The following is a 27980-nucleotide window of genomic DNA, read 5'->3' on the forward strand; positions in this document are numbered from 1 at the left end:
GTATCCCAGTGAGAGTCAGCACCTTCAGGAACTGTATCCCAGTGAGAGTCAGCACCTTCAGGAACTGTCCCCCAGTGAGAGTCAGCACCTTCAGGAACTGTATCCCAGTGAGAGTCAGCACCTTCAGGAACTGTATCCCAGTGAGAGTCAGCACCTTCAGGAACTGTATCCCAGTGAGAGCACCTTCAGGAACTGTATCCCAGTTAGAGTCAGCACCTTCAGGAACTGTATCCCAGTGAGAGTCAGCACCTTCAGGAACTGTATCCCAGTGAGAGTCAGCACCTTCAGGAACTGTCCCCCAGTTAGAGTCAGCACCTTCCGGAACTGTATCCCAGTGAGAGTCAGCACCTTCAGGAACTGTCCCCCAGTTAGAGTCAGCACCTTCCGGAACTGTATCCCAGTGAGAGTCAGCACCTTCAGGAACTGTATCCCAGTGAGAGTCACACCTTCAGGAACTGTATCCCAGTGAGAGTCAGCACCTTCAGGAACTGTATCCCAGTGAGAGTCAGCACCTTCAGGAACTGTATCCCAGTGAGAGTCAGCACCTTCAGGAACTGTATCCCAGTGAGAGTCAGCACCTTCAGGAACTGTATCCCAGTGAGAGTCAGCACCTTCAGGAACTGTATCCCAGTGAGAGTCACACCTTCAGGAACTGTCCCCCAGTGAGAGTCAGCACCTTCAGGAACTGTATCCCAGTGAGAGCACCTTCAGGAACTGTATCCCAGTGAGAGCACCTTCAGGAACTGTATCCCAGTGAGAGTCAGCACCTTCAGGAACTGTGTCCCAGTGAGAGTCAGCACCTTCAGGAACTGTATCCCAGTGAGAGCACCTTCAGGAACTGTATCCCAGTGAGAGCACCTTCAGGAACTGTATCCCAGTGAGAGCACCTTCAGGAACTGTATCCCAGTGAGATTCAGCACCTTCAGGAACTGTATCCCAGTGAGAGTCAGCACCTTCAGGAACTGTATCCCAGTGAGAGTCAGCACCTTCAGGAACTGTATCCCAGTGAGAGTCAGCACCTTCAGGAACTGTATCCCAGTGAGAGTCAGCGCCTTCAGGAACTGTATCCCAGTGAGAGACCGCACCTTCAGGAACTGTATCCCAGTGAGAGTCAGCACCTTCAGGAACTGTATCCCAGTGAGAGTCAGCACCTTCAGGAACTGTATCCCAGTGAGAGTCAGCACCTTCAGGAACTGTATCCCAGTGAGAGTCAGCGCCTTCAGGAACTGTATCCCAGTGAGAGTCAGCACCTTCAGGAACTGTATCCCAGTGAGAGTCAGCACCTTCAGGAACTGTATCCCAGTGAGAGCACCTTCAGGAACTGTCCCCCAGTGAGAGTCAGCACCTTCAGGAACTGTATCCCAGTGAGAGTCAGCACCTTCAGGAACTGTATTCCAGTGAGAGTCAGCACCTTCAGGAACTGTATCCCAGTGAGAGTCAAACCTTCAGGAACTGTATCCCAGTCAGAGTCAGCACCTTCAGGAACTGTATCCCAGTGAGAGCACCTTCAGGAACTGTCCCCCAGTGAGAGTCAGCACCTTCAGGAACTGTATCCCAGTGAGAGTCAGCACCTTCAGGAACTGTATTCCAGTGAGAGTCAGCACCTTCAGGAACTGTCCCCCAGTGAGAGTCAGCACCTTCAGGAACTGTATCCCAGTGAGAGTCAAACCTTCAGGAACTGTATCCCAGTGAGAGTCAGCACCTTCAGGAACTGTGTCCCAGTGAGAGTCAGCACCTTCAGGAACTGTGTCCCAGTGAGGGTCAGCACCTTCAGGATTTCAGAGAATTCTGCCTATTTTATCTTTGTCTATGTGCTCACATATCAGACAAAAATGCATTCTCACACATATACATCACCCTCCTGCGTACACATTAAGCACAAGCTGATGCATTTGCCAGTTAAGGTCACTGGACAGGATTAGAATTGTTGGTTTGCGTTGTGTCTCCCCTGTTGAGCATCAATACAGTCGGGTACATGTTACGCTTTTACTGCACTGGATGAGGGAGCTGGGCAGAGGGTATCACAGAGAAACTGCTCCCTCGCACTGTTCACTCATTCACCATGGCAGCAGCTTGGCTTTGCGTGGAATTGGTGAGAGCGGGAGTTCAGAGTGTCCTGTGATGTATGACCCTGCACCATAGTGTTTACTTTTATTAGAGGACATTGATTATCAGTCCCAGTGTAAAACACATCACCATAAATCATCCTATAAATATCACTGCCAACAACTCCGACTCAAAAATTACAACAAAAATATTTCCTTTCAGTTTGATCACTGCAATCATTCAGTAAATAATTGGTGTGGTTTGGAGTTTGTTCTGTGAGGGTGTAATCCCTGGGACAACTGAGAAATTGTTTAAGATTTTAACTGAGCCACTAGTCCAGGGTAATGTCGCGAGGAGTCACTCTAACTCCAGCTCAGGGATTCTTCAACTGCCTGCTTGTGATGTTAATGTTTGTGAAGGTTCAAGAGATGTCTTCAGAAGCACTAACCCGAAACAAAGCAGGAGCATTACACAGCCGGACATGGAGAAACTCCCATCCCAAAGACAAGGTCAAGTGGCAAGGTATGGACTGGACATAACGTTTAAAGTTTATTTATTAGTCACACTGCGGTTAAATTACTGTGAAAATCCCCGTGTCACCACACTCCGGCGCCTGTTCGGTTACGCTGAGGGAGAATTTAGCACGGTCAATGCACCTGACCAAGCACATGTATCGGACTGTGGGAGGAAACCAGAGCACCCGGAGGAAACCCACGCAGACACGGGGAGAACGTGCAGAATCCGAACAGACAGTGATCCAAGTCAGGAATCGAACCCGGGTCCCTGGCGCCATGAGGCATTGTTTCTGAGTGGTGAGCTGGGTGCAGTTAGCCACAGCTTGTGAGAGAGTCTGCTGGTCACACCATGTACTAATCAATAGAATCATAGAAATCATAGAAACCCTACAGTGCAGAAGGAGGCCATTCGGCCCATCGAGTCTGCACCGACCACAATCCCACCCAGGCCCTACCCCCACATATTTACCCGCTAATCCCTCTAACCTACGCATCTCAGGACTCTAAGGGGCAATTTTTAACCTGGCCAATCAACCCTAACCCGCACATCTTTGGACTGTGGGAGGAAACCGGAGCACCCGGAGGAAACCCACGCAGTCACGAGGAGAATGTGCAAACTCCACACAGACAGTGACCCGAGCATCGAACCCGGGACCCTGGAGCTGTGAAGCAGCAGTGCTAACCACTGTGCTACCGTGCCTCAGACCTCAGATTTGAAATGAGGACAGCGAAAGCTCTTGGCCAGTGGAGTGCCCAGTGATACAGACAACAGGATCAGCAGCCAGCCTAGCTTCATACTATCCAATCACACACACAGCAGCTCAAACACCACAACTCAGCACAGCCACCTTCACTCAGACACGGGGAGAGGTCGGGGGGAGATGTCAGGCAGGGCAAAGGTCAGTTGGGGGAGAGGTCAGCTGGGGGAGAGGTCAGGCGGGGGAGGTCAGACGGAGGGGAGGTCAGACGGAGGGGAGGTCAGACGGGGGGGAGAGGTCGGGCAGGGGGAGGGGTCAGGCGGGGGAGAGGTCAGGCTGGAGGAGAGGTCACACGGGGGGGGGAGCTGTCAGGGGGTGGGTGAGGGCAGGCGGGGGGAGAAGGTCAGATGCAGGGGTGAAACAGACAGACGGGTGTGGGGTAGGTCATACAGTGGCGGGGGGGGGGGGGGGGGGGTGAGGAATCTGGATTATAAGAGCACCAGGTAAACAAAACATTAAAAATAATTATGGTGCCCTAATAACAGTGAGAGTCAGTGTGTGTGGAACCCGTACCCCAGTGAGAGTCAGTGTGTGTGGGACCCGTACCCCAGTGAGAGTCAGTGTGTGTGGGACCCATACCCCAGTAAGAATCAGTGTGTGTGGGACCCGTACCCCAGTGAGAGTCAGTGTGTGTGCGACCCGTACCCCAGTGAGAGTCAGTGTGTGTGGGACCCGTACCCCAGTGAGAGTCAGTGTGTGTGGGACCCGTACCCCAGTGAGAGTCAGTGTGTGTGGGACCCGTACCCCAGTGAGAATCAGTGTGTGTGGAACCCGTACCCCAGTGAGAGTCAGTGTGTGTGGGACCTGTACCCCAGTGAGAGTCAGTGTGTGTGGGACCCGTACCCCAGTGAGAGTCAGTGTGTGTGGAACCCGTACCCCAGTGAGAGTCAGTGTGTGTGGAACCCGTACCCCAGTGAGAGTCAGTGTGTGTGGGACCCGTACCCCAGTGAGAGTCAGTGTGTGTGGGACCCGTACCCCAGTGAGAATCAGTGTGTGTGGGACCCGTACCCCAGTGAGAATCAGTGTGTGTGAGACCCGTACCCCAGTGAGAATCAGTGTGTGTGGGACCCGTACCCCAGTGAGAGTCAGTGTGTGTGGGACCCGTACCCCAGTGAGAATCAGTGTGTGTGGGACCCGTACCCCAGTGAGAGTCAGTGTGTGTGGGACCCATACCCCAGTGAGAGTCAGTGTGTGTGGAACTGTACCCCAATGAGAGTCAGTTTGTTGAGCAGGGAGGGTAAAAATGCAGAAAAGGAACACTCATAGGGGACTCCATAAGTCAGGGGCACAAACTCGGAAGTGTGGGGAGATTAGGTTGTATTTGATTCTGCTGCGAATGGAATGACAATGTGTAATTACTGGAGGGAGGAGTGTGTGAAAGAGAGGAGAGCCCAGTGCTGACCTTGCCAATGACGTATTGGTCACTAATCTCTCCACATGTCTCTTCGCAATATCTCCATTCTTTGTTGCTTCATCTAAAGATGGCAAAGAGATTTCGTCCTGATAGGTCACCAAAAAGATTGACCAGTCCCACTGTTTAAAACACATTGTGACAACATAGCCACTGGAAAACATGACCAAATATCCACTCCCACAGGGGTACAGATCCCACACACACTGACTCTCACTGGGGTACGGGCCCCACACACACTGACTCTCACTGGGGTACGGGTCCCACACACACTGACTCTCACTGGGGTACGGGTCCCACACACACTGACTCTCACTGGGGTACGGGTCCCACACACACTGACTCTCACTGGGGTACGGGTCCCACACACACTGACTCTCACTGGGGTACGGGTCCCACACACACTGACTCTCACTGGGGTACGGGTCCCACACACACTGACTCTCACTGGGGTACGGGTCCCACACACACTGACTCTCACTGGGGTATGGGTCCCACACACACTGACTCTCACTGGGGTACAGCTCCCACACACACTGACTCTCACTGGGGTACAGGTCCCACACACACTGACTCTCACTGGGGTATGGGTCCCACACACACTGACTCCCACAGGGATACAGATCCCACACACACTGACTCCCACAGGGGTACAGATCCCAGACACACTGACTCTCACAGGGGTACGGGTTCCACACACACTGACTCTCACTGGGGTACGGGTCCCACACACACTGACTCTCACTGGGGTACGGGTCCCAGACACACTGACTCTCACTGGGGTACGGGTCCCACACACACTGACTCTCACTGGGGTACGGGTCCCACACACACTGACTCTCACTGGGGTACGGGTTCCACACACACTGACTCTCACTGGGGTACGGGTTCCACACACACTGACTCTCACAGGGGTACGGGTCCCAGACACACTGACTCTCACTGGGGTACGGGTCCCACACACACTGACTCTCACTGGGGTACGGGTCCCACACACACTGACTCTCACTGGGGTACGGGTTCCACACACACTGACTCTCACTGGGGTACGGGTTCCACACACACTGACTCTCACTGGGGTACGGGTCCCACACACACTGACTCTCACTGGGGTATGGGTTCCACACACACTGACTCTCACTGGGGTACGGGTCCCAGACACACTGACTCTCACTGGGGTACGGGTCCCACACACACTGACTCTCACTGGGGTACAGGTTCCACACACACTGACTCTCACTGGGGTACGGGTTCCACACACACTGACTGTCACTGGGGTACGGGTTCCACACACACTGACTCTCACTGGGGTACGGGTCCCACACACACTGACTCTCACTGGGGTACGGGTCCCACACACACTGACTCTCACTGGGGTACGGGTCCCACACACACTGACTCTCACTGGGGTACGGGTTCCACACACACTGACTCTCACTGGGGTACGGGTCCCACACAGACTGACTCTCACTGGGGTACGGGTCCCACACACTCTGACTCTCACTGGGGTACTGGTCCCACACACACTGACTCTCACTGGGGTACGGGTCCCACACACACTGACTCTCACTGGGGTAAACACAGTATGTAGTCTCACAACACCAGGTTAAAGTCCAACAGGTTTATTTGGTCGCAAAAGCCACACTAGCTTTCAGAGCGCTTGCTGCTCCTCTCGCTGGGGTACACAGAATAATCTCCTTTTCTCTATAACTGAAACCCCTTTTCCAATCTGCGATGCTCAGTCCCTTCTGAAATTACCTTATTTATTTCTTCCACAGAACCACAAGGTGTAGGAGCAGAAATAGACCATTCAGCCCAGCAAGTCTGCTCTGAAATTCAGTGAAATCATTACTGGTCTGATTTGATAATCTTGCCTTATCCATAACCATGAATTCCCTTCCTGGTTAACATCTATCTCAGCCTTGAACACACTTGGCGACCCGACCTCTACAGCCCTCTGGGTTAAGAAATTCACAAATTCGCTCCTCTCTGGGAGACAATATTCCTCTTCTCTCTTCCCCTGTTGAGCACGTTTGTCTCTGATATCTCCTGGTCTCCTTTCTCTAAGTGACATGGTCATTGTATCTCAGTGAACTCCCAGTCTCACCTCAATCACTTGTCTTTCATTTCGCAGAGTCAGATCCGACACTGCGTTCTCCATTATTGGACTGGAGGCGCTGCGGAGAGACTGGAGTGAGTAATAAGAAGAGCAAACAGCAATTCCTCTTCTGCAGCATTGGAATCGGCTTCCATCTCCAAATCCTTCCCAACGGCAGAGTCAATGGAGCTCACCAAAGCAGTGACTATGGTGAGTAGCTGGGGAGCCGCTCTGTCACTGACACAGTGTGGTTAATGGGCACAGCAGCTCTGTCACTGACACAGTGTGGTTAATGGGCACAGCAGCTCTGTCACTGACACCGTGTGGTTAATGGGCACAGCAGCTCTGTCACTGACACCGTGTGGTTAATGGGCACAGCAGCTCTGTCACTGACACCGTGTGGTTAATGGGCACAGCAGCTCTGTCACTGACACCGTGTGGTTAATGGGCACAGCAGCTCTGTCACTGACACCGTGTGGTTAATGGGCACAGCAGCTCAGTCACTGACACAGTGTGGTTAATGGGCACAGCAGCTCTGTCACTGACACCGTGTGGTTAATGGGCACAGGAGCTCTGTCACTGACACAGTGTGGTTAATGGGCACAGCAGCTCTGTCACTGACACCGTGTGGTTAATGGGCACAGCAGCTCTGTCACTGACACCGTGTGGTTAATGGGCACAGCAGCTCTGTCACTGACACCGTGTGGTTAATGGGCACAGCAGCCCTGTCACTGGGAGAGTGTGGTTAATGGCACAGCAGCTCTGTCACTGGTACTGCGTGGTTAATGGGCACAGCAGCTCTGTCACTGACACCGTGTGGTTAATGGGCACAGCAGCTCTGTCACTGACACAGTGTGGTTAATGGGCACAGCAGCCCTGTCACTGACACCGTGTGGTTAATGGGCACAGCAGCTCTGTCACTGGGAGAGTGTGGTTAATGGGCACAGCAGCTCTGTCACTGACACAGTGTGGTTAATGGGCACAGCAGCCCTGTCACTGGGAGAGTGTGGTTAATGGGCACAGCAGCTCTGTCACTGACACAGTGTGGTTAATGGGCACAGCAGCTCTGTCACTGGGAGAGTGTTGTTAATGGGCACAGCAGCTCTGTCACTGGGAGAGTGTGGTTAATGGGCACAGCAGCTCTGTCACTGACACAGTGTGGTTAATGGGCACAGCAGCTCTGTCACTGGGAGAGTGTGGTTAATGGGCACAGCAGCTCTGTCACTGACACAGTGTGATTAATGGCACAGCAGCTCTGTCACTGGTACTGCGTGGTTAATGGGCACAGCAGCTCTGTCACTGGGAGAGTGTGGTTAATGGGCACAGCAGCTCTGTCACTGGGAGAGTGTGGTTAATGGGCACAGCAGCTGTCACTGACACAGTGTGGTTAATGGGCACAGCAGCTCTGTCACTGGGAGAGTGTGGTTAATGGGCACAGCAGCTCTGTCACTGGGAGAGTGTGGTTAATGGGCACAGCAGCTCTGTCACTGGGAGAGTGTGGTTAATGGGCACAGCAGCTCGGTCACTGGGAGAGTGTGGTTAATGGGCACAGCAGCTCTGTCACTGGGAGAGTGTGGTTAATGGGCACAGCAGCTCTGTCACTGGGAGAGTGTGGTTAATGGGCACAGCAGCTCTGTCACTGGGAGAGTGTGGTTAATGGGCACAGCAGCTCTGTCACTGACACAGTGTGGTTAATGGGCACAGCAGCTCTGTCACTGGGAGAGTGTGGTTAATGGGCACAGCAGCTCTGTCACTGACACCGTGTGGTTAATGGGCACAGCAGCTCTGTCACTGGTACTGCGTGGTTAATGGGCACAGCAGCTCTGTCACTGACACCGTGTGGTTAATGGGCACAGCAGCTCTGTCACTGACACAGTGTGGTTAATGGGCACAGCAGCTCTGTCACTGGGAGAGTGTGGTTAATGGGCACAGCAGCTCTGTCACTGAGAGAGTGTGGTTAATGGGCACAGCAGCTCTGTCACTGGGAGAGTGTGGTTAATGGGCACAGCAGCTCTGTCACTGGGAGAGTGTGGTTAATGGGCACAGCAGCTCTGTCACTGACACAGTGTGGTTAATGGGCACAGCAGCTCTGTCACTGACACCGTGTGGTTAATGGGCACAGCAGCTCTGTCACTGACACCGTGTGGTTAATGGGCACAGCAGCTCTGTCACTGACACCGTGTGGTTAATGGGCACAGCAGCTCTGTCACTGACACCGTGTGGTTAATGGGCACAGCAGCTCTGTCACTGACACCGTGTGGTTAATGGGCACAGCAGCTCAGTCACTGACACAGTGTGGTTAATGGGCACAGCAGCTCTGTCACTGACACCGTGTGGTTAATGGGCACAGGAGCTCTGTCACTGACACAGTGTGGTTAATGGGCACAGCAGCTCTGTCACTGACACCGTGTGGTTAATGGGCACAGCAGCTCTGTCACTGACACCGTGTGGTTAATGGGCACAGCAGCTCTGTCACTGACACCGTGTGGTTAATGGGCACAGCAGCCCTGTCACTGGGAGAGTGTGGTTAATGGCAGAGCAGCTCTGTCACTGGGAGAGTGTGGTTAATGGGCACAGCAGCTCTGTCACTGACACCGTGTGGTTAATGGGCACAGCAGCTCTGTCACTGACACAGTGTGGTTAATGGGCACAGCAGCTCTGTCACTGACACAGTGTGGTTAATGGGCACAGCAGCTCTGTCACTGGGAGAGTGTGGTTAATGGGCACAGCAGCTCTGTCACTGGTACTGCGTGGTTAATGGGCACAGCAGCTCTGTCACTGGGAGAGTGTGGTTAATGGGCACAGCAGCTCTGTCACTGGGAGAGTGTGGTTAATGGGCACAGCAGCTCTGTCACTGACACAGTGTGGTTAATGGGCACAGCAGCTCTGTCACTGACACCGTGTGGTTAATGGGCACAGCAGCCCTGTCACTGGGAGAGTGTGGTTAATGGGCACAGCAGCTCTGTCACTGACACAGTGTGGTTAATGGGTACAGCAGCTCTGTCACTGGGAGAGTGTGGTTAATGGGCACAGCAGCTCTGTCACTGGGAGAGTGTGGTTAATGGGCACAGCAGCTCTGTCACTGGGAGAGTGTGGTTAATGGGCACAGCAGCTCTGTCACTGGGAGAGTGTGGTTAATGGGCACAGCAGCTCTGTCACTGGGAGAGTGTGGTTAATGGGCACAGCAGCTCTGTCACTGGGAGAGTGTGGTTAATGGGCACAGCAGCTATGTCACTGGGAGAGTGTGGTTAATGGGCACAGCAGCCCTGTCACTGGGAGAGTGTGGTTAATGGGCACAGCAGCTCTGTCACTGGGAGAGTGTGGTTAATAGGCACAGTAGATCTTGATGGAGTCAACGGGGGTCCAACGACATCAGGGAGCAAAAAGGAAGAGATTCTGCCGGGGGGAGAATCAGTAATTAGGAGTAAAATTCAAAAGCAAGGCCTTGGAGTTACTTGTTGAGCTAGTTGTTGACTGGCACAGGGATGGAAAGATCCGGAAAATAAATGTGGGGCTGAAATCTGATGTGAAAGGGAACTGATACCTGGAGTGGGACAAGAATGAACTGCACTGTGAGCACAAATTCCACTTGAAATAATTTGGGACCAAGATCTGAGCAGACATGGTGAACAGAGTGGCAAAAATGACTTGAAGCTAATGGAGGGGCTCAGTTAGAAATGGGGGGGCTCAGTTAGAAATGGGGGGCTCAGTTAGAAATGGAGGGGCTCGGTTAGAAATGGAGGGGCTCGGTTAGAAATGGGGGGGCTCAGTTAGAAATGGAGGGGCTCGGTTAGAAATGGGGGGGCTCAGTTAGAAATGGGGGGGCTCAGTTAGAAATGGAGGGGCTCGGTTAGAAATGGGGGGGCTCACTTGGAAATAATAGTTTCAAGATAAGAGAGGGATAAAAATCGAATTCAGCTCACAAGTTGCGATAAATCTACACAGGGTGGAGAATACAATTCCACCAAATCACACAGAATAATCAGCCCCTTTGTGACCATGTTTGATTTGATTTGATTTGATTTATTATTGTCACATGTATTAACATACAGTGAAAAGTATTGTTTCTTGCGCGCTATACAGACAAAGCATACTGTTCATAGAGAAGGAAAGGAGAGAGTGCAGAATGTAGTGTTACAGTCATAGCTAAGGTGTAGAGAAAGATCAACTTAATGCAAGGTAAGACCATTCAAAAGTCTGACAGCAGCAGGGAAGAAGCTGTTCTTGAGTCGGTTGGTGCGTGTCCTCAGACTTTTGTATCTTTTTCCCGATGGAAGGTGGAAGAGAGAATGACCGGGGTGCGTGGGGTCCTTAATTATGCTGGCTGCTTTGCCGAGGCAGCGGGAAGTGTAGACAGAGTCAATGGATGGGAGGCTGGTTTGCGTGATGGATTGGGCTACATTCACAACCTTTTGTAGTTCCTTGCGGTCTTGGGCAGAGCAGGAGCCATACCAAGCTGTGATACAACCAGAAAGAATGCTTTCTATGGTGCACCTGTAAAAGTTGGTGAGAGTCGTAGTTGACATGCCAAATTTCCTTACCCTCTTGAGAAAGTAGAGGCGTTGGTGGGGCTTTCTTAACTATCGTGTCGGCAATGGGGGGACCAGGACAGGTTGTTGGTGATCTGGACACCTGGAAACTTGAAGCTCTCGACCATCTGCACTTCATCATCATTGATTTTTTAAAATTCATTTGTGGGACATGGACGCCGCTGGCTGGCCAGCATTTATTGTAACAAGTCTCACAACACCAGGTTAAAGCCCAACAGGTTTATTTGGGAGCAAAAGCCACTAACTTTCGGAGCGCTGCCCCTTCATCAGGTGAGTGGGAGTTCTGTTCACAAACAGGGCATATAAAGACACAAACTCAATTTACAAAATAATAATTGGAATGTGAGTCTTTACAGGTAATCAAGTCTTAAAGGTACAGACAATGCGAGTGGAGAAAGCGTTAAGCACAGGTTAAAGAGATGTGTATTGTCTCCAGACAGGACAGTTAGTGAGATTTTGCAAGCCCAGGCAAGTCGTGGGGGTTACAGATAGTGTGACATGAACCCAAGATCCCGGTTGAGACCGTCCTCATGTGTGCGGCACTTGGCTATCAGTTTCTGCTCAGCGACCTTGCGTTGTCGTGTGTCATGAAGGCCGCCTTGGAGAACGCTTACCTGAAAATCAGAGGCCGAATGCCCGTGACCGCTGAAGTGTTCCCCAACAGGAAAACACTCTTGCCTGGTGATTGTCGAGGGGTGTTCATTCATCCATTGTCGTAGCGTCTGCATGGTCTCCCCAATGTACCATGCCTCGGGACATCCTTTCCTGCAGCGTATCAGGTCGACAACGTTGGCCGAGTTGCAAGAGTATGTACCGTGTACCTGGTGGATGGTGTTCTCACGTGAGATGATGGCATCCGTGTCGATGATCCGGCACGTCTTGCAGAGGTTGCTGTGGCAGAGTTGTGTGGTGTCGTGGTCACTGTTCTCCTGAAGGCTGGGTAGTTTGCTGCGGACAATGGTCTGTTTGAGGTTGTGCAGTTGTTTGAAGGCAAGAAGTGGGGGTGTGGGGATGGCCTTGGTAAGATGTTCGTCTTCATCAATGACATGTTGAAGGCTCCGGAGAAGATGTCGTAGCTTCTCCGGAGCCTCCGAGGCTTCGACATCTTCTCCGGACCCTTCAACATGTCATTGATGAAGACGAACATCTCGCCAAGGCCATCCCCACACCCCCACTTCTTGCCTTCAAACAACTGCACAACCTCAAACAGACCATTGTCCGCAGCAAACTACCCAGCCTTCAGGAGAACAGTGACCACGACACCACACAACCCTGCCACAGCAACCTCTGCAAGACGTGCCGGATCATCGACACGGATGCCATCCCTCTGTTCAACTGCACTCTTCAGAGTCCTACCATTTACCCTGTACGTTCTTCTTTGGTTTGTCTTTCCAAAGTGCAATATCTCACACTTGTCTGCGTTAAATTCCATTTGCCATTTTTCAGCCCATTTTTCTAGTTGGTCCAAATCCCTCTGCAAGCTTTGAAAACCTTCCTCACTGTCCACTACACCTCCAATCTTTGTATCATCAGCAAACTTGCTGATCCAATTTACCACATTATCATCCAGATCATTGATATAGATGACAAACAACATTGGACCCAACACCTATCCCTGCGGCACACCACTAGTCACAGGCCTCCACTCAGAGAAGCAATCCTCCACAACCACTCTCTGGCTTCTTCCATTGAGCCAGTGTCTTATCCAATTTACTACCTCCCCATGTATACCTAGTGACTGAACCTTCCTAACTAACCTCCCATGAGGGACCTTGTCAAAGGCCTTGCTGAAATCCAGGTAGACAACATCCACCGCCTTCCCTTCATCCACTTTCCTGGTAACCTCCTCGAAAAACTCTAATCGATTGGTCAAACATGACCTACCACGCACAAAGCCATGTTGACTCTCCCTAATAAGTCCCTGTCTATCCAAATATTTGTAGATCCTATCCCTTATCACACCTTCCAATAACTTGCCCACCACCGACATCAAACTTACTGGCCGATAATTTCCCGGATTTCTTTTGGAACCTTTTTTAAACAACGGAACAACATGAGCCACCGTCCAATCATCCGGCACCTCCCCCGTGAATACAGACATTTTAAATATGTCTGCCAGGGCCCCTGCAAGTTCAACACTAGCTTCCCTCAAGGTCTGTGGGAATACCCTATCCGGTCCTGGGGATTTATCCACTCTGATTTGCCTCAAGACAGCGAGCACCTCCTCCCCTTTAATCTGTAAAGGTTCCATGGCCTCCCTACCAGTTTGCCCTATTTCCGTAGACTCCATGCCCGTTTCCTCAGTAAATACGGATGCAAAAAAACCATTTAGTATCTCCCCCATCTCTTTTGGTTCCATACACAGTGTACCACTCTGGTCTTCAAGAGGACCAATTTTATCCCTCACTATCCTTTTGCTCCTAACATACCTACAGAAGCTCTTTGGATTTTCCTTCACTCTGTCTGCCAAAGCAACCTCATGTCTTCTTTTAGCCCTCCTGATTTCCCTCTTAAGTAGCTTCTTGCACTTTTTATACTCCTCGAGCATCTGATCTGTTCCTTGCTGCCTGTACATTTCATACAACTCTCTCTTCCTCTTAATCAGTGTTACAATCTCCCTCGAGAACCAAGGTTCCTTATTCCTATTTACTTTGCCTTTAATCCTGACAGGAACATACAAACTCTGCACTCTCAAAATTTCTCCTTTGAAGGCCTCCCACTTTCCATTTACATCCTTACCAGAGAACAGCCTGTGCCAATCCACACTTCCCAGATCCCTTCTCATTTCATCAAATTTGGCCTTTTTCCAGTTCAGAACTTCAACCCGAGGACCAGATCTATCCTTATCCACGATCAGGTTGAAACTAATGGCATTATGATCACTGGATCCAAAGTGTTCCCTCACACTCACATCCATCACCTGCCCTAACTCATTTCCCAATCGGAGATCCAATATCGCATCCTCTCTAGTTGGCACGTCTATATACTGATGTAGAAAATTCTCCTGAACACATTTTACAAACTCTACCCCGTCTAAACCTTTAACAGTATGCGAGTCCCAATCTATATGTGGAAAATTAAAATCCCCTACTATCACAACTTTGTGTTTCTTGCAGTTGTCAGCTATCTCTCCGCTGATTTGCTCCTCCAATTCTCGCTGACTATTGGGTGGTCTATAATACAAGCCCATTAATGTGGTCATACCTTTCCTGTTTCTCAGCTCCACCCATAGGGCCTCTGTAGACAAGCTCCCTAATCTATCCTGCCTGAGTACCGCTGTAACATTTTCCCTGACCAACAATGCCACCCCCCCACCTTTTATCCCTCTGCCTCTATCCCGCCTGAAACATTGGAACCCTGGAACATTGAGCTGCCAGTCCTGCCCCTCCTGTAGCCAAGTTTCACTAATGGCTATAATGTCATATTTCCACGTGTCTATCCACGCCTTCAGCTCATCTGCCTTCCCCACAATACTCCTGGCATTGAAATAGACACACCTCAAAAAATTATTTCCACCACACTCTACCCTTCCATTTGTGATTTTGCTTGAACTAACCTGTCTTTTTACCCCTGCTCCACTATCTGCTCTGGCACTCTGGTTCCCACCCCCCTGCAAATCTAGTTTAAACGCTCCCCAATAACACTCGCAAATCTCCCTGCAAGTATATTGGTCCCCTTGTAGTTTAGGTGTAACCCGTCTCTCTTGTACAGGTCCCACCTGCCCCAGAAGAGGTCCCAATGATCCAAGAATTGGAAACCCTGCCCCCTGCACCAGTTCCTCAGCCACGTGTTTATCCGCCCAAGCATCCTACTCCTGCCCTCACTGGCATGTGGCTCAGGTAGCAATCCTGAGATTGCTACCCTCGGGGTCCTGCTTTTTAACTTCCTTCCAAGCTCTTTGTACTCCCTCTTTAGGACCTCCTCACTCTTCCTTCCCACGTCATTGGTACCGACATGTACCACGACATCTGGCTGATCACCTTCCCTCTTTAGAACGCTGTGCACGCGATCAGAGACATCGCTGACCTTGGCACCTGGGAGGCAACAAACTTCAAAGGAAGGAGTTGTAGCAGAGTGAGAAATGAGGTGAAGGATCGCTGACCTCTCTCTCCACAGAGTAAGAACCTAACCTGCTGTGCGTTTCCAGTTTCTCTGTTTTATTTTAAACCTCTCATTGTGATATTTAAATGCGGTGGCCTTATGGGGAGATTTGACGGAATTTGAATGCGTTCCCAATCCCCAACATAACCTCTGTTACTAGCGAGGCAAATTCAAAAGGATAAGACAAGGATTAATAACAGTAAAAGGATCTACACTGTTGATGGATCAAACTACAGAAAAACATTGAAAATTCAAAACATTACTGAGCTGAATACAGGACGACCACATACCCAAAATGGGGAAGCATTTCTGCTTCACAAATAAACGGACCATGGTGATAAAAGAGGAAAAAATAATATAAAACTGAAGGAACTGGGTGAGATCCTAAATGAATATTTCTCATCAGTATTCACTGTTGAGAAAAGCATGGATGTTAGGGAACTTGGGGAAATAAATAGTGATGTCTTGAGGAGTGTACATATTACAGAGAAGGAGGTGCTGGAAGTCTTAAAGCGCATCAAGGTAGATAAATCCCTGGGACCTGATGAAGTGTATCCCAGGACATTGTTGGAAGCTAGGGAGGAACTTGCAGGTCTCCTAGCCGAGATATTTGAATCATCAGTGGTCACGGGTGAGGTGCCTGAAGATTGGAGGGTGGCAAATGTTGTGCCTTTGCTTAAAAAGGGCTGCAGGGAAAAGCCTGGGAACTACAGACCAGTGAGCCTCACATCTGTGGTGGGTAAGTTGTTGGAAGGTATTTTGAGAGACAGGATCTACAGGCATTTAGAGACGCAAGGACTGATTAGGGACAGTCAGCATAGCTTTGTGAGTGGAAAATCATGTCTCACAAATTTAATTGAGTGTTTTGAAGGGGTAACCCCTTCAAAACACTCAATTAAATTTGTGAGACATGATTTTCCACTCACAAAGCCATGCTGACTGTCCCTAATCAGTCCTTACGTCTCTAAATGCCTGCAGTTGATGTTGTCCACATGGACTTTAGCAAGGCCTTTGACAAGGTACCGCATGGTAGGTTGTTGCATAAAGTTAAATCTCACGGGATCCAGGGTGAGGTATCTAAATGGATACAAAATTGGCTTCTTGACAGAAGCCAGAGGGTGGTTGTAGAGAGTTGTTTTTCAAACTGGAGGCCTCTGACCAGTGGTGTGCCTCAGGGATCAGTGCTGGGCCCACTGTTATTTGTCATTTCTCTTAATGATTTGGATGAGAATATAGGGGGCATGGTTAGTAAGTTTGCAGATGACACCAAGACATCAGGAATACAGAGTACTGGGCTAATGGTAAGATACTTGGTAGTGTGGATGAACAGAGGGATCTGGGTGTCCATGTGCATAGATCCCTGAAAGTTGGCACCCAGGTTGATAGGGTTGTTAAGAAGGCGTATGGTGTGTTAGCTTTTATTGGTCGAGGGATTGAGTTTCAGAGCCAGGAGGTCATGCTGCAACTGTACAAAACTCTGGTGCGGCCGCATTTGGAGTATTGCGTACAGTTCTGGTCGCCGTATTATAGGAAAGATGTGGAAGTGTTGGAAAGGGTGCAGAGGAGATTTACGAGGATGTTGCCTGGTATGGTGGGAAAATCGTATGAGGAAAGGCTGAGGAGCTTGAGGTTGTTTTCGTTAGAGAGAAGAAGGTTAAGAGGTGACTTAATAGAGGCATACAAGATGATCAGAGGATTAGATAGGGTGGATAGTGAGAGCCTTTTTCCTTGGATGGTGATGGCTAACACGAGGGGACATAGCTTTAAATTGAGGGGTGAGAGATATAGGACAGATGTCAGAGGTAGGTTCTTTACTCAGAGAGTAGTAGGGGCATGGAATGCCCTGCCTACAGCAGTAGTGGACTCGTCAACATTAAGAGCATTCAAATGGTTATTGGATAAACATATGGATGATATTGGAATAGTGTAGGTTAGATGGGCTTTAGATTGGTTTCACTGGTCGGCGCAACATCGAGGGCCGAAGGGCCTGTACTGCACTGTAATGTTCTATGTTCTAAGATTGGTGGCATAGTGGACAGTGAAGAAAGTTATCTCCAATTGCAACGGGATCTTGATCAATTGGGCCAGTGGGCTGACAAATGGCAGATGGAGTTTAATTTAGACAAATGCGAGGTGATGCATTTTGGTAGATTGAACCAGGGCAGGACTTACTCAGTTAATGGTAGGACGTTGGGGAGAGTTACAGAACAAAGAGATCTAGGGGTACATGTTCATAGCTCCTTGAAAGTGGAGTCACAGGTGGACAGAGTGGTGAAGAAGGCATTCGGCATGCTTGGTTCCATCGGTCAGAACATTGAATACAGGAGTTGGGACATCTTGTTGAAGTTGTACAAGACATTGATAAGGCCACACTTGGAATACTGTGTGCAATTCTGGTCACCCTATTATAGAAAGGATCTTATTAAACTAGAAAGAGTGCAGAAAAGATTTACTAGGATGCTACCGGGACTTGATGGATTGAGTTATAAGGAGAGGCTGAATAGACTGGAACTTTTTTCTCTGTAGCGTAGGAGGCTGAGGGGTGACCTTATAGAGGTCTATAAAATAATGAGGGGCACAGACAAGGTAGATAGTCAATATCTTTTCCCAAAGATAGGGGAGTCTAAAACTAGAGGGCATAGGTTTAAGGTGAGAGGGGAGAGATACAAAAGTGTCCAGAGGGGAAATGTTTTCACACAGAGGGTGGTGAGTGTCTGGAACAAGCTGCCAGAGGTAGTAGTAGAGTTGGGTACAATTTTATCATTTAAAAAGCAATTAGACAGTTACATGGGTACGATGGGTATAGAGAGATATGGGCCAAATGCAGGCAATTAGGATTAGCTTAGGGATTTTAAAACAAATGGCGGCATGGACAAGTTGGGCCGAAGGGCCTGTTTCCATGCTGTAAACCTCTATGACTCTATGAAAGTGCATACGGACCAGGAGCAGGAGAAGCCCCTCCAGCCTACTCCCCCATTCAGTAAGATAATTACTGATCTAATTGTGACCTCAACCCCATGTTCCAGGCTACCCCAATAACCTTTCACCCCGATAACCTTTCACCCCGTTTTCAAGAATCTGTCTGTCTCTGCCTTAAAAATATTCAAAGACTCCCCTTCCACTGCCTTTGTGGAAGAGTAAGAAGTCTCACAACACCAGGTTAAAGTCCAACAGGTTTATTTGGTAGCAAAAGCCACACAAGCTTTCGGAGCTCCAAGCCCCTTCTTCAGGTGAGTGGGAGTTCTGTTCACAAACAGGGCATATAATTCTTTACATGCTGTTCCTGTATAATCGCCTCCTGTGACTCATGCACTGGGACACCCAGATTCCTCTGAATCTCAGAACTCTGCAAACTTTTGCTATTTATATCATTGTTAGGGTAGCAGATCAAAAACCACAAGATATCATTTGAAGCCAGACTGGACCCCAACTATTTGCTGTTGTGGCATTGTGAGAATAAGGATGTTTCACTCCAGCGTGGATTCTCCTGACAAATCAGGGAGCTTTCATCAAAACAAACTTTATTTAACAACAGTTTGTTAACACAATGGAGAGGTGCTGGGGCATCATTTCACCAGGGGCCCCAATCTCACAGTGCGCTGGGCGCCTCCCTCCCCCACATCTACATCGCGACCTCCATCTCCCCTCGTCAGCGGCATGCTTTCCCACCTCCTCCCCAACACAGATCGCCGGAATGGGGGCGCCCCGTCCATGTCCTACTGCTTCACCACCCCTTCTTCATAGCCACCGACATGCCTCCCTTAATGTCCCACTCCTTCGTGACCTCCACTCAGGCCCTACATCCTTGGCACACTGGCATTGTGCAACTGGCACTGCCAGTGTGCCAGGTTGGACACTGCGCAGCCATGTCCCTGACCACCCAGGGGTTTCAATGGCCTCCGAGTCCCTCAGTGTGACCAGCACGCCTGGTCAGAGCTGGTGGAGACCAAGTGTTCATTTTAAGTCGCCACACTCCGGCGCCTGTTTGGGTACACTGAGGGAGAATTTAGCGCGGCCAATGCACCCTAACCCGCACAATTTCCAAATGTTCCGGGAGCTGAGAGAATCCAATGTCAAATGGCCGTATTTAAATACTATTTAAATATATGAATCGGCCTCACATCCTTTCTGGGGAGATCCGGTTTTTCGCCATTAGAAAAGGGGCTGGGACGATTAAAAACAGTTTGGCACCAGGCGCAAAACCCGCTTTCAGGACCTCACGCAATTTCCCTGGATGAACGTGATCTGCGTCAGGTATAGCAAGGCTGGAATATCACCCCCCACATGTGGGCCAGACTGGGTAAAGAGGGCAGATTTCCTTCCCTTAAGGACATCACTGAACCAGATGGGTTTTTACAACAACCCAGTAATTTCTCACCATCACTGAAACTAGTTTCATAACCCAGATTTATTCAATTTAATTCACTGAATTTAATGATGCTTGGATTTCACAGGCATGTCCCAGGACTCCCGATTACAAGTCCAGTAATATAATCCTTATACCATTCTCATGAAATGCTGACTTCAACTGTAATTAGTCTGAGGCTTTGGGATATTCAAAAGAATTGAGTTGTTCAAAACATACCTTAACTGATCATTCAATTAGATTCCAGCCTGGAACTCAGTCCTGGGTATCACCTCTCAACCACAATTCCAATCAGATTTCAGTTTGTAACTCACTGCTCTACTGATGTTAACCCAGCTCCCTCACACCGTCACTCAGTAACCCCTCTCCCCCAGCACCCTGTGTTACTGACTGTATCTCTACTGATGTTAATCCAGCTCCCTCACACTGTCACTCAGTAACCCCTCTCCCCCAGCACCCTGTGTTACTGACTGTATCTGTCCTGATGTTAACCCAGCTCCCTCACACTGTCACTCAGTAACCCCTCTCCCCCAGCACCCTGTGTTACTGACTGTATCTCTACTGATGTTAATCCAGCTCCCTCACACTGTCACTCAGTAACCCCTCTCCCCCCAGCACCCTGTGTTACTGACTGTATCTGTCCTGATGTTAATCCAGCTCCCTCACACTGTCACTCAGTAACCCCTCTCCCCCCAGCACCCTGTGTTACTGACTGTATCTGTCCTGATGTTAATCCAGCTCCCTCACACTGTCACTCAGTAACCCCTCTCCCCCCAGCACCCTGGGTTACTGACTGTATCTGTCCTGATGTTAATCCAGCTCCCTCACACTATCATTAGCTGTGTTAAATCATTGTTTCCAGCACCACTCACTGCTCTCTTCACTTCAACAGGTATCATGGAGCTATTTTCAGTGAAGATTGGGATTGTTGCCATTCGAGCTGTCGTCACTCGATTGTTTCTTGCAATAACCAGCAAAGGAATCTTATATGGGTCGGTAAGTATCACGGTGTAAAACCACTGAATCCCCCCACCTTCCCCAGTCCACCTCAGTGACTTGGTGAACAGCTTTAAATGATAAACAATTGCAGCATGCTGCTGTGCAGAGGGACCTGGGTGTCCTTGTGCATGAATCACAAAACGTTGGTTTGCAGGTGCAGCAGGTAATTAAGAGGGCAAATGGAATTTTGTCCTTCATTGCGAGAGAGATGGAGTTTAAAAACCGCGAGGTTATATTGCAGCTGTATAAGGTGCTGGTGGGGCCACACCTGGAGTACTGTGTACAGTTTTGGTCTCCTTACTTGAGAAAGGATAAGCTGGCACTGGAGGGGGTGCAGAGGAGATTCACTAGGTTGATTCCTGTTGAGGAGGTTGGCTTATGAGGAGAGACTGAGTAGACTGGGGCTATACTCATTGGAATTCAGATGAGGGGAAATCTTATAGAAACATATAAGATTATGAAGGGAATAGATAAGATAGAAGCAGGGAAGTTGTTTCCACGAGCGGGTGAAACTAGAACTAGGGGGCATAGCCTCAAAATAAGGGGAAGCAGATTTAGGACTCAGTTGAGGAGTAACTTCTTCACACAAAGGGTTGTGAATCTGTGGAATTCCCTGCCGAGTGAACCAATTGAGGCTCCCTCATTGAATGTTTTAAAGGCAAGGATAGATAGATTTTTGAACAGTAAAGGAATTTAGGGTTATGGTGAGCGGGCAGTTTAAGTGGAGCTGAGTCTATGAAAAGATTAGCCGTAATCTTATTGAATGGCGGAGCAGGCTCGAGGGGACAGATGGCCTACTCCTATTCCTAGTTCTTATGTTCTTCCAAATGTAAATACATACCCCTTTCAACACAGCTCCTCCACCAAAGCAACAGAGGGTTCCAGGGGCCCGTTGAGTGCCACTGGGGGACAGTTCCTGAAGGTGCTGACTCTCACTGGGGTACAGTTCCTGAAGGTGCTGACTCTCACTGGGGTACAGTTCCTGAAGGTGCTGACTCTCACTGGGGTACAGTTCCTGAAGGTGCTCTCACTGGAGGACAGTTCCTGAAGGTGCTGACTCTCACTGAGATACAGTTCCTAAAGGTGCTCTCACTGGGGGATAGTTCCTGAAGGTGCTGACTCTCATTGGGGGACAGTTCCTGAAGGTGCTGACTCTCACTGGGATACAGTTCCTGAAGGTGCTGACTCTCACTGGGGGACAGTTCCTGAAGGTGCTGACTCTCACTGGGATACAGTTCCTGAAGGTGCTGACTCTCACTGGGATAGCTGATTTGATTTATTATTGTCACATGTATTAACATAGTGAAAAGTATTGTTTCTTGCGCGCTATACAGTCAAAACATACCGTTCATAGAGAAGGAAAGGAGGGAGTGCAGAATGTAGTGTGACTAGTCATAGCTAGGGTGTAGAGAAAGATCAACTTAGTGCGAGATAAGTCCATTCAAAAGTCTAACAGCAGCAGGGAAGAAGCTGTTCTTGAGTCGGCTGGTACGTGACCTCAGACTTTTGTATCTTTATCCCAATGGAAGGTGGAAGAGAGAATGTCCGGGGTGCATGGGGTCCTTAATTATGCTGGGGCAGTTTCTTACTCTCCCTGGGTAGAAGCAAAATAGGAGCAGTAGGCCATTTTGCCCCTCGAGCCTGCTTCACCATTGAAGATCCTGCCTGAGGGTGCACGGAGTACAGAGTTAGAAGTGGATGTTGTGCTATTTTGGTGAGTGATCTAAAACCTGTTGTGTTTGTGTTTAGGCAACATTCACAGCAGACTGTCTCTTCAAGGAGCAGGTGGAGGAAAACCATTATACTACTTATTCGTCACACACACATCCTCGGCTCTACGTGGGACTAACCAAAAGAGGAGGGGCTAAAAACGGAAGCAAAGCCCGTCTACACCATCCCAGCACACACTTCATCCCACGGTTGGTTAGGGATGTTACTAAGGAACATTTGCTGCGCCACCAGGAATGACAGTGAATTTGAGAATTAGCAGATGTAGATCTTTATTTAAGACTTGGAACATTGTCTAAGTGACTGAGGATTTCAGGAACTGCAGCATGAACTGGGTCACAGAGAAATATTTTACTTAAATTATATTGCTAGTTGAATTTGCACAAATAGTATTTTGCAGATGGGATTTGAATTGAGTCAAGAATGAATCATGAGTCAAGGTCACTGCATTGGCTTTGGAGCATTAAACAGTCGGTTGGGGTGAGTGGAGAAGGGGAACATAGAACAGTACAGCACAGAACAGGCCCTTCGGCCCACGATGTTGTGCCGAGCTTTATCTGAAACCAAGATCAAGCTATCCCACTCCCTATCATCCTGGTGTGCTCCATGTGCCTATCCAATAACCGCTTAAATGTTTCTAAAGTGTCTGACTCCACTATCACTGCAGGCAGTCCATTCCACACCCCAACCACTCTCTGCGTAAAGAACCTACCTCTGATATCCGTCCTGTATCTCCCACCACGAACCCTATAGTTATGCCCCCTTGTAATAGCTCCATCCACCCGAGGAAATAGTCTTTGAACGTTCACTCTATCTATCCCCTTCATCATTTTATACACCTCTATTAAGTCTCCCCTCAGCCTCCTCCGCTCCAGAGAGAACAGCCCTAGCTCCCTCAACCTTTCCTCATATGACCTATCCTCCAAACCAGGCAGCATCCTGGTAAATCTCCTCTGCATTCTTTCCAGCGCTTCCACATCCTTCTTATAGTGAGGTGACCAGAACTGCACACAATATTCCAAATGTGGTCTCACCAAGGTCCTGTACAGTTGCAGCAACGTCGTTCAGAAACGTTAACCAATGGGTTGGGGAAACCCATCAAAGTAACTTTGTACTCAAACAACTAATGGGATAAAAGACAATGACTGCGGATGCTGGGATCTGAAACAAAAACCGAAAATGCTGGAAAATCTCAGCACGTCTGGCAGCATCTGCGGAGACAGTCATCTATCTAGACTCAAATCATTGGCTCTATTCTCTCTCCACAGATGCTGTCAAACCTGCTGAGATTTTCTGTTCTTGTTTTGATGGGAAAAGCGGTGGGATTATAGTTCTGCTGTTGTTTTGGTCAACATTTGTCAAAAACCTGAATAATTAATAACTAATATATTCATATTGTGAGATGCGGAAACAAAATAAGAAAAACGTTACCTACTTTACAAAGGACTTTTGAGTTTCACCATTCAGATTCCTCGATTAAAATCAGTCCAATCCAAGGACGGGTGATATCCCAATGCCCAAAGAATACAGTTCAATTACTTCCAAAAGTCCAGTGAATCCAGGAATATGAAGTGATGAATACATGGATAAAACTTCCAGCCTGGTGATGACTCAGTATCTGACCTACCACCATTCAAAGATCAACCCAACTCATTCCATTTACAATCAGCTTTTCACCCAAGAACTGTTTCCTCACCGTGATCAAAATGAAATGTTTGCAGATGTTCCAAACACGACCTGGTTCTGTAATCCATTGTTAATGTTTCTGCAATGTGTCGCAGCGTTGTCATCCTGCCTCTTATCTGTTCCCTCACCCTCTGAGCTATGTATGATTGAGCAGTGCAGGAGGGAATATTCATATACTGGAAGTACAAATCATAAAGTTCCTTTCAGAAAGTAGGACTGATTGTACATACAAATCTTTAACTGCTTTCGTTTAGTCAGCAGCATTTTATTTTCAATTCAGATGTAAGCCAGTTAAGGGCAAATTCAGGTGAACACTCTTCCCACAAACCATCTCCTGACATAGATTGGTGTCATGCCACAGACAGAGAACTGGGGGAATTGCTCCCTCTGCCTTTTCAGGAAGAGCGTTCCAAAAACACGACTCAGAAAAAATGTTCACAGCTTGTCCTAGTTATATATTTCTGTGTTCAACAAGGCCCCGAGGAGATTAAAATCACCTGATATCCTTTAAATATTAACTCCTTCTCCTGCATGCCCACATTTCAATTATCTCCTCCATAGCTCAGTGTCTATTGCCGATTTAAAAAACACATCGGAACACCTTGTCTGATTAAAGGTGTTTATGACTCGGTCAATATTTTGTATTTATACACAAGAGACTCCTATTCTGAGACAAGTCTGAATGAAACCGAACTGGATACCCCAACAGGATACAAGGCCCTGAAAGCCCTGGCTCAGTGAGCATGGGAACAGCCAGGGACCAGCTTGAAGTCAGTTTGTTGGTGCACAGCTCAATGTGATAGAGGTGGAAACACCATGTGGGGGACACAGGATATCACTCAGGGAGAAAACTGCAATGTTTTTAAAACAAGACAGAAATAGCTGTGCCCTTGATCTTATACAAACTCTGATTAAACAGAAGTACAAGCTTACATTCTTCTTGGGTTGGAGATGTTGTTTAATCAGTTCAGGGATTGGTAGTCCCTTGTTTTGCACATACCATCAGAGGCATCAGCTTGAATCAGTGACATTAATAGCATACACTGACCCTGTATTTCAAAAACAAATGTCTTCATTGACGCAACTGCCTTGGAATTTCACTGACAACTTTCTGAAATGACAGGAAATCCTTTCATTTTTGAAATGCTGGAGCTGTTTGGATTTGCTGTTAACTCCGACCTCTCTCAATTTCCAGCTCCACAGTGAGTTTCAGAAATGTACAAAACTGAAAAACAAGCTCAAATCAGCAGATGCTGGAAAAGTGAAATAAAAACAGTGCGTGCTGGAAAAGTTCAGCAGGTCCAGGAGCATCCGTGGGGAAAGTTCATCTTCGTGTCCATTGTGACTTCTTTGGACTGACCGAGTTCCAAATTGGAATCACATTGAATTCAAAATGTTAACTTTCTCTCCAGATGCTGCCTGGCCAGTGGAGTTTTTCCAGCATTTTCTGCTGTTATGTTCCAACTGGAACCGGGCACCAAGTGCAGGTATGTGGAGTTATCAGAGGATACCCCCCCATTCCTGTAACCCTGCCTATTTATCATGGCCAGTCCACCTAACCTGCACATGTTTGGAGTGTGGGAGAAAACTGGAATACCTGGAGGAAACCCACACGGACATGGGGAGAACGTGCAAACCCCACAGTCACCCAAGGCCAAATCGATTTCAGGTCCCTCGCTCTGTGAGGCAGCTGTGCTAACCACCATGGCACCCATATTGGTACACCATGAGGAAAAGGGTGTGGTAAAATCAGGGCTTTTTCTGCATTAAAAGGAATAAAGGAATCAGGTTGCATCACACATAAGGACAAAGTGCAAGTAAATTGGTGCAGCTAATATTCATTCTGAAGAATAGCAGTAAGAAAGTATCAGAGGCGCTTAGGGTAAGTGGACTTTGGGCAGAGATTCCAAGGTATCATTAAAAGGATTTGCTAAAATACAACCTGGTAATCTGTAAATCATTGCAGTGAAGAGTTTGAATGTGAAGAAACAAGCGCACAATGAGTGAGAAACAAGACAAGGCAGAGCTGACACACACGGAGTGAATCAAATTGGCTGGAGACTGACATCTGTGATGCTGGGGACCACTGGAGGAGGCCGAGATGGATCATCCACTCGGCACTTCTGGCTGAAGATTGCTGAGAATACTTCAGTTTATCTTTTGTGCTGATGTGCTGGACTCCTCCATCACTGAGGATGGGGATATTTGTGGAGCCTCCTCCTCCAGTGAGTTAATTGTCCACCACCATTCACAGCTGGACGTGGCAGGACTGCAGAGCTTAGACCTGATCAGTTGGTGTTAGATTGCTTAGCTCTATTACTTGCTGCGTATGCTGTTTTGCAGCAAATAGTCCTGTGTTGGAGCTTCACCAGGTTGACACATTATTAGGTATGCCTGGGTGCTGCTCCTGGCATGCCCTCCTGCTTTCTTCCGCATCTCAGTTCAAAATCATATAGGGTGGCATAGTGGTGAACTGCTGCCTCACAACGCCACGGACACAGGTTTGATTCCCAGCTTGGATCACCTCTATGTGGAGTTTGCATGTTCTCCCTGTGTCTGCATGGGTTTCCTCCGGGTGCTCCGGTTTCCTCCCACATTCCAAAGATGTGCAGGTTAGATTGATTGGCTATGCTAAAATTGCCCCTTAGTGTCCCGGGATGTGTAGGTCAAAGGTATTAACAGGGTAAATATGTGGGGTTACGGGGATAGGGCCTGGGTTGGAATGTTGTCGGTGCAGACTCGATGGGCCAAATGGCCTCATTCTGCATTGTAGTTTCCATGTTCCGATTCTTCATTGAACCAGGGTTGATCCTTTGGCAATGGTTGAGTGGGGGATATGCTGGGCCATGAGGTTACGGATTATGCTGGAGTACAATTCCACTACTGCTAATGGCCCACAGTGTCTCATAGATGCCCAATCTTGAGTTGTTAGATGTGTCTAGAAACTCAAGTTTATCCCAGTGGTAGTGCCACACAGCACAATGGAGGGTACCCTCAATGTGAAGGTGGGACTTTGTCTCCATAAGGACAGTACAATGATCACTCTTACTGATACTGTCATGGACAGATACATCTGTGGAAGGCAGGTCAGTGAGATTACAAACATTTTTCCCTCGTTGGTTCTCTCACCATCTATCACAGAGCCAGTCTAACAGCTCTATCCATTAGGATGCGGCCAGCTCTGTCTGGTGGTGCTACGACCGAGCCTCCCCATCGAGTTCACTCTGCATCCTTGCCACCCTCAGCGCTTCCTCCAAGTGGTATTGAACATGGAGTACTGATCCATCACCTGAGAGCGACAGTACGTGATAATCAGGTTTCCACGCCCATCTTTATCTTTATACTGTGAGACTTCATGGGGTCCAGAGTCGATGTAGCAGGCTCCCTGGGCAAATCCCTTCCAAATTTCTATTTATTTTTAAATTCATTCAGGGGATATGGATGTCACTGGCTTGGCCAGCACTTACTGCCCACATTTAATTGCCCTCGAAATGTTGCCGAGCTGCTTTATTAAACCACTGCAGTCCATGAAGGAACAGTGATAGATTTTCAAGTCAGGATGGTGAGTGTATTCCACTGTTTCACCACCTCTGCTGGGTCTGCATTTACTGGTGCGGACCCTCTGACGGTGCAGAGTGTAGGGACCGAGCACCCCACGATAAATATTCTCTCAAGCAGCTTAGTGAGACAAGAACTCAAACCCCATCATCCAAGTCTGCACA

General features: G+C 48.7%; 1 protein-coding gene across 2 annotated transcripts in view; it reads left to right on the forward strand.

Annotated features, from left to right (window-relative positions):
- The window catches only part of LOC144506667 (fibroblast growth factor 5-like), a 101716-nt gene extending 78669 nt beyond the window's left edge, over positions 1-23047 (forward strand). The window contains exons 2-5 of one of the 2 annotated variants that reach the window (XM_078233081.1): positions 2466-2568; positions 6865-7038; positions 20738-20841; positions 22594-23047. In XM_078233081.1, the coding sequence (XP_078089207.1) occupies positions 2475-2568; positions 6865-7038; positions 20738-20841; positions 22594-22812 (591 nt within the window). In that variant the 5' untranslated portion in view covers positions 2466-2474 and the 3' untranslated portion in view covers positions 22813-23047. The remainder of the gene's footprint in view (positions 1-2465; positions 2569-6864; positions 7039-20737; positions 20842-22593) is intronic. The other variant, XM_078233082.1, reaches the window with a different exon arrangement.
- The last annotated feature ends 4933 nt before the right edge of the window (positions 23048-27980 follow it).

The sequence above is a fragment of the Mustelus asterias genome, chromosome 17, assembly GCF_964213995.1.
Source record: "Mustelus asterias chromosome 17, sMusAst1.hap1.1, whole genome shotgun sequence".
Lineage (NCBI taxonomy): Eukaryota > Metazoa > Chordata > Chondrichthyes > Carcharhiniformes > Triakidae > Mustelus > Mustelus asterias.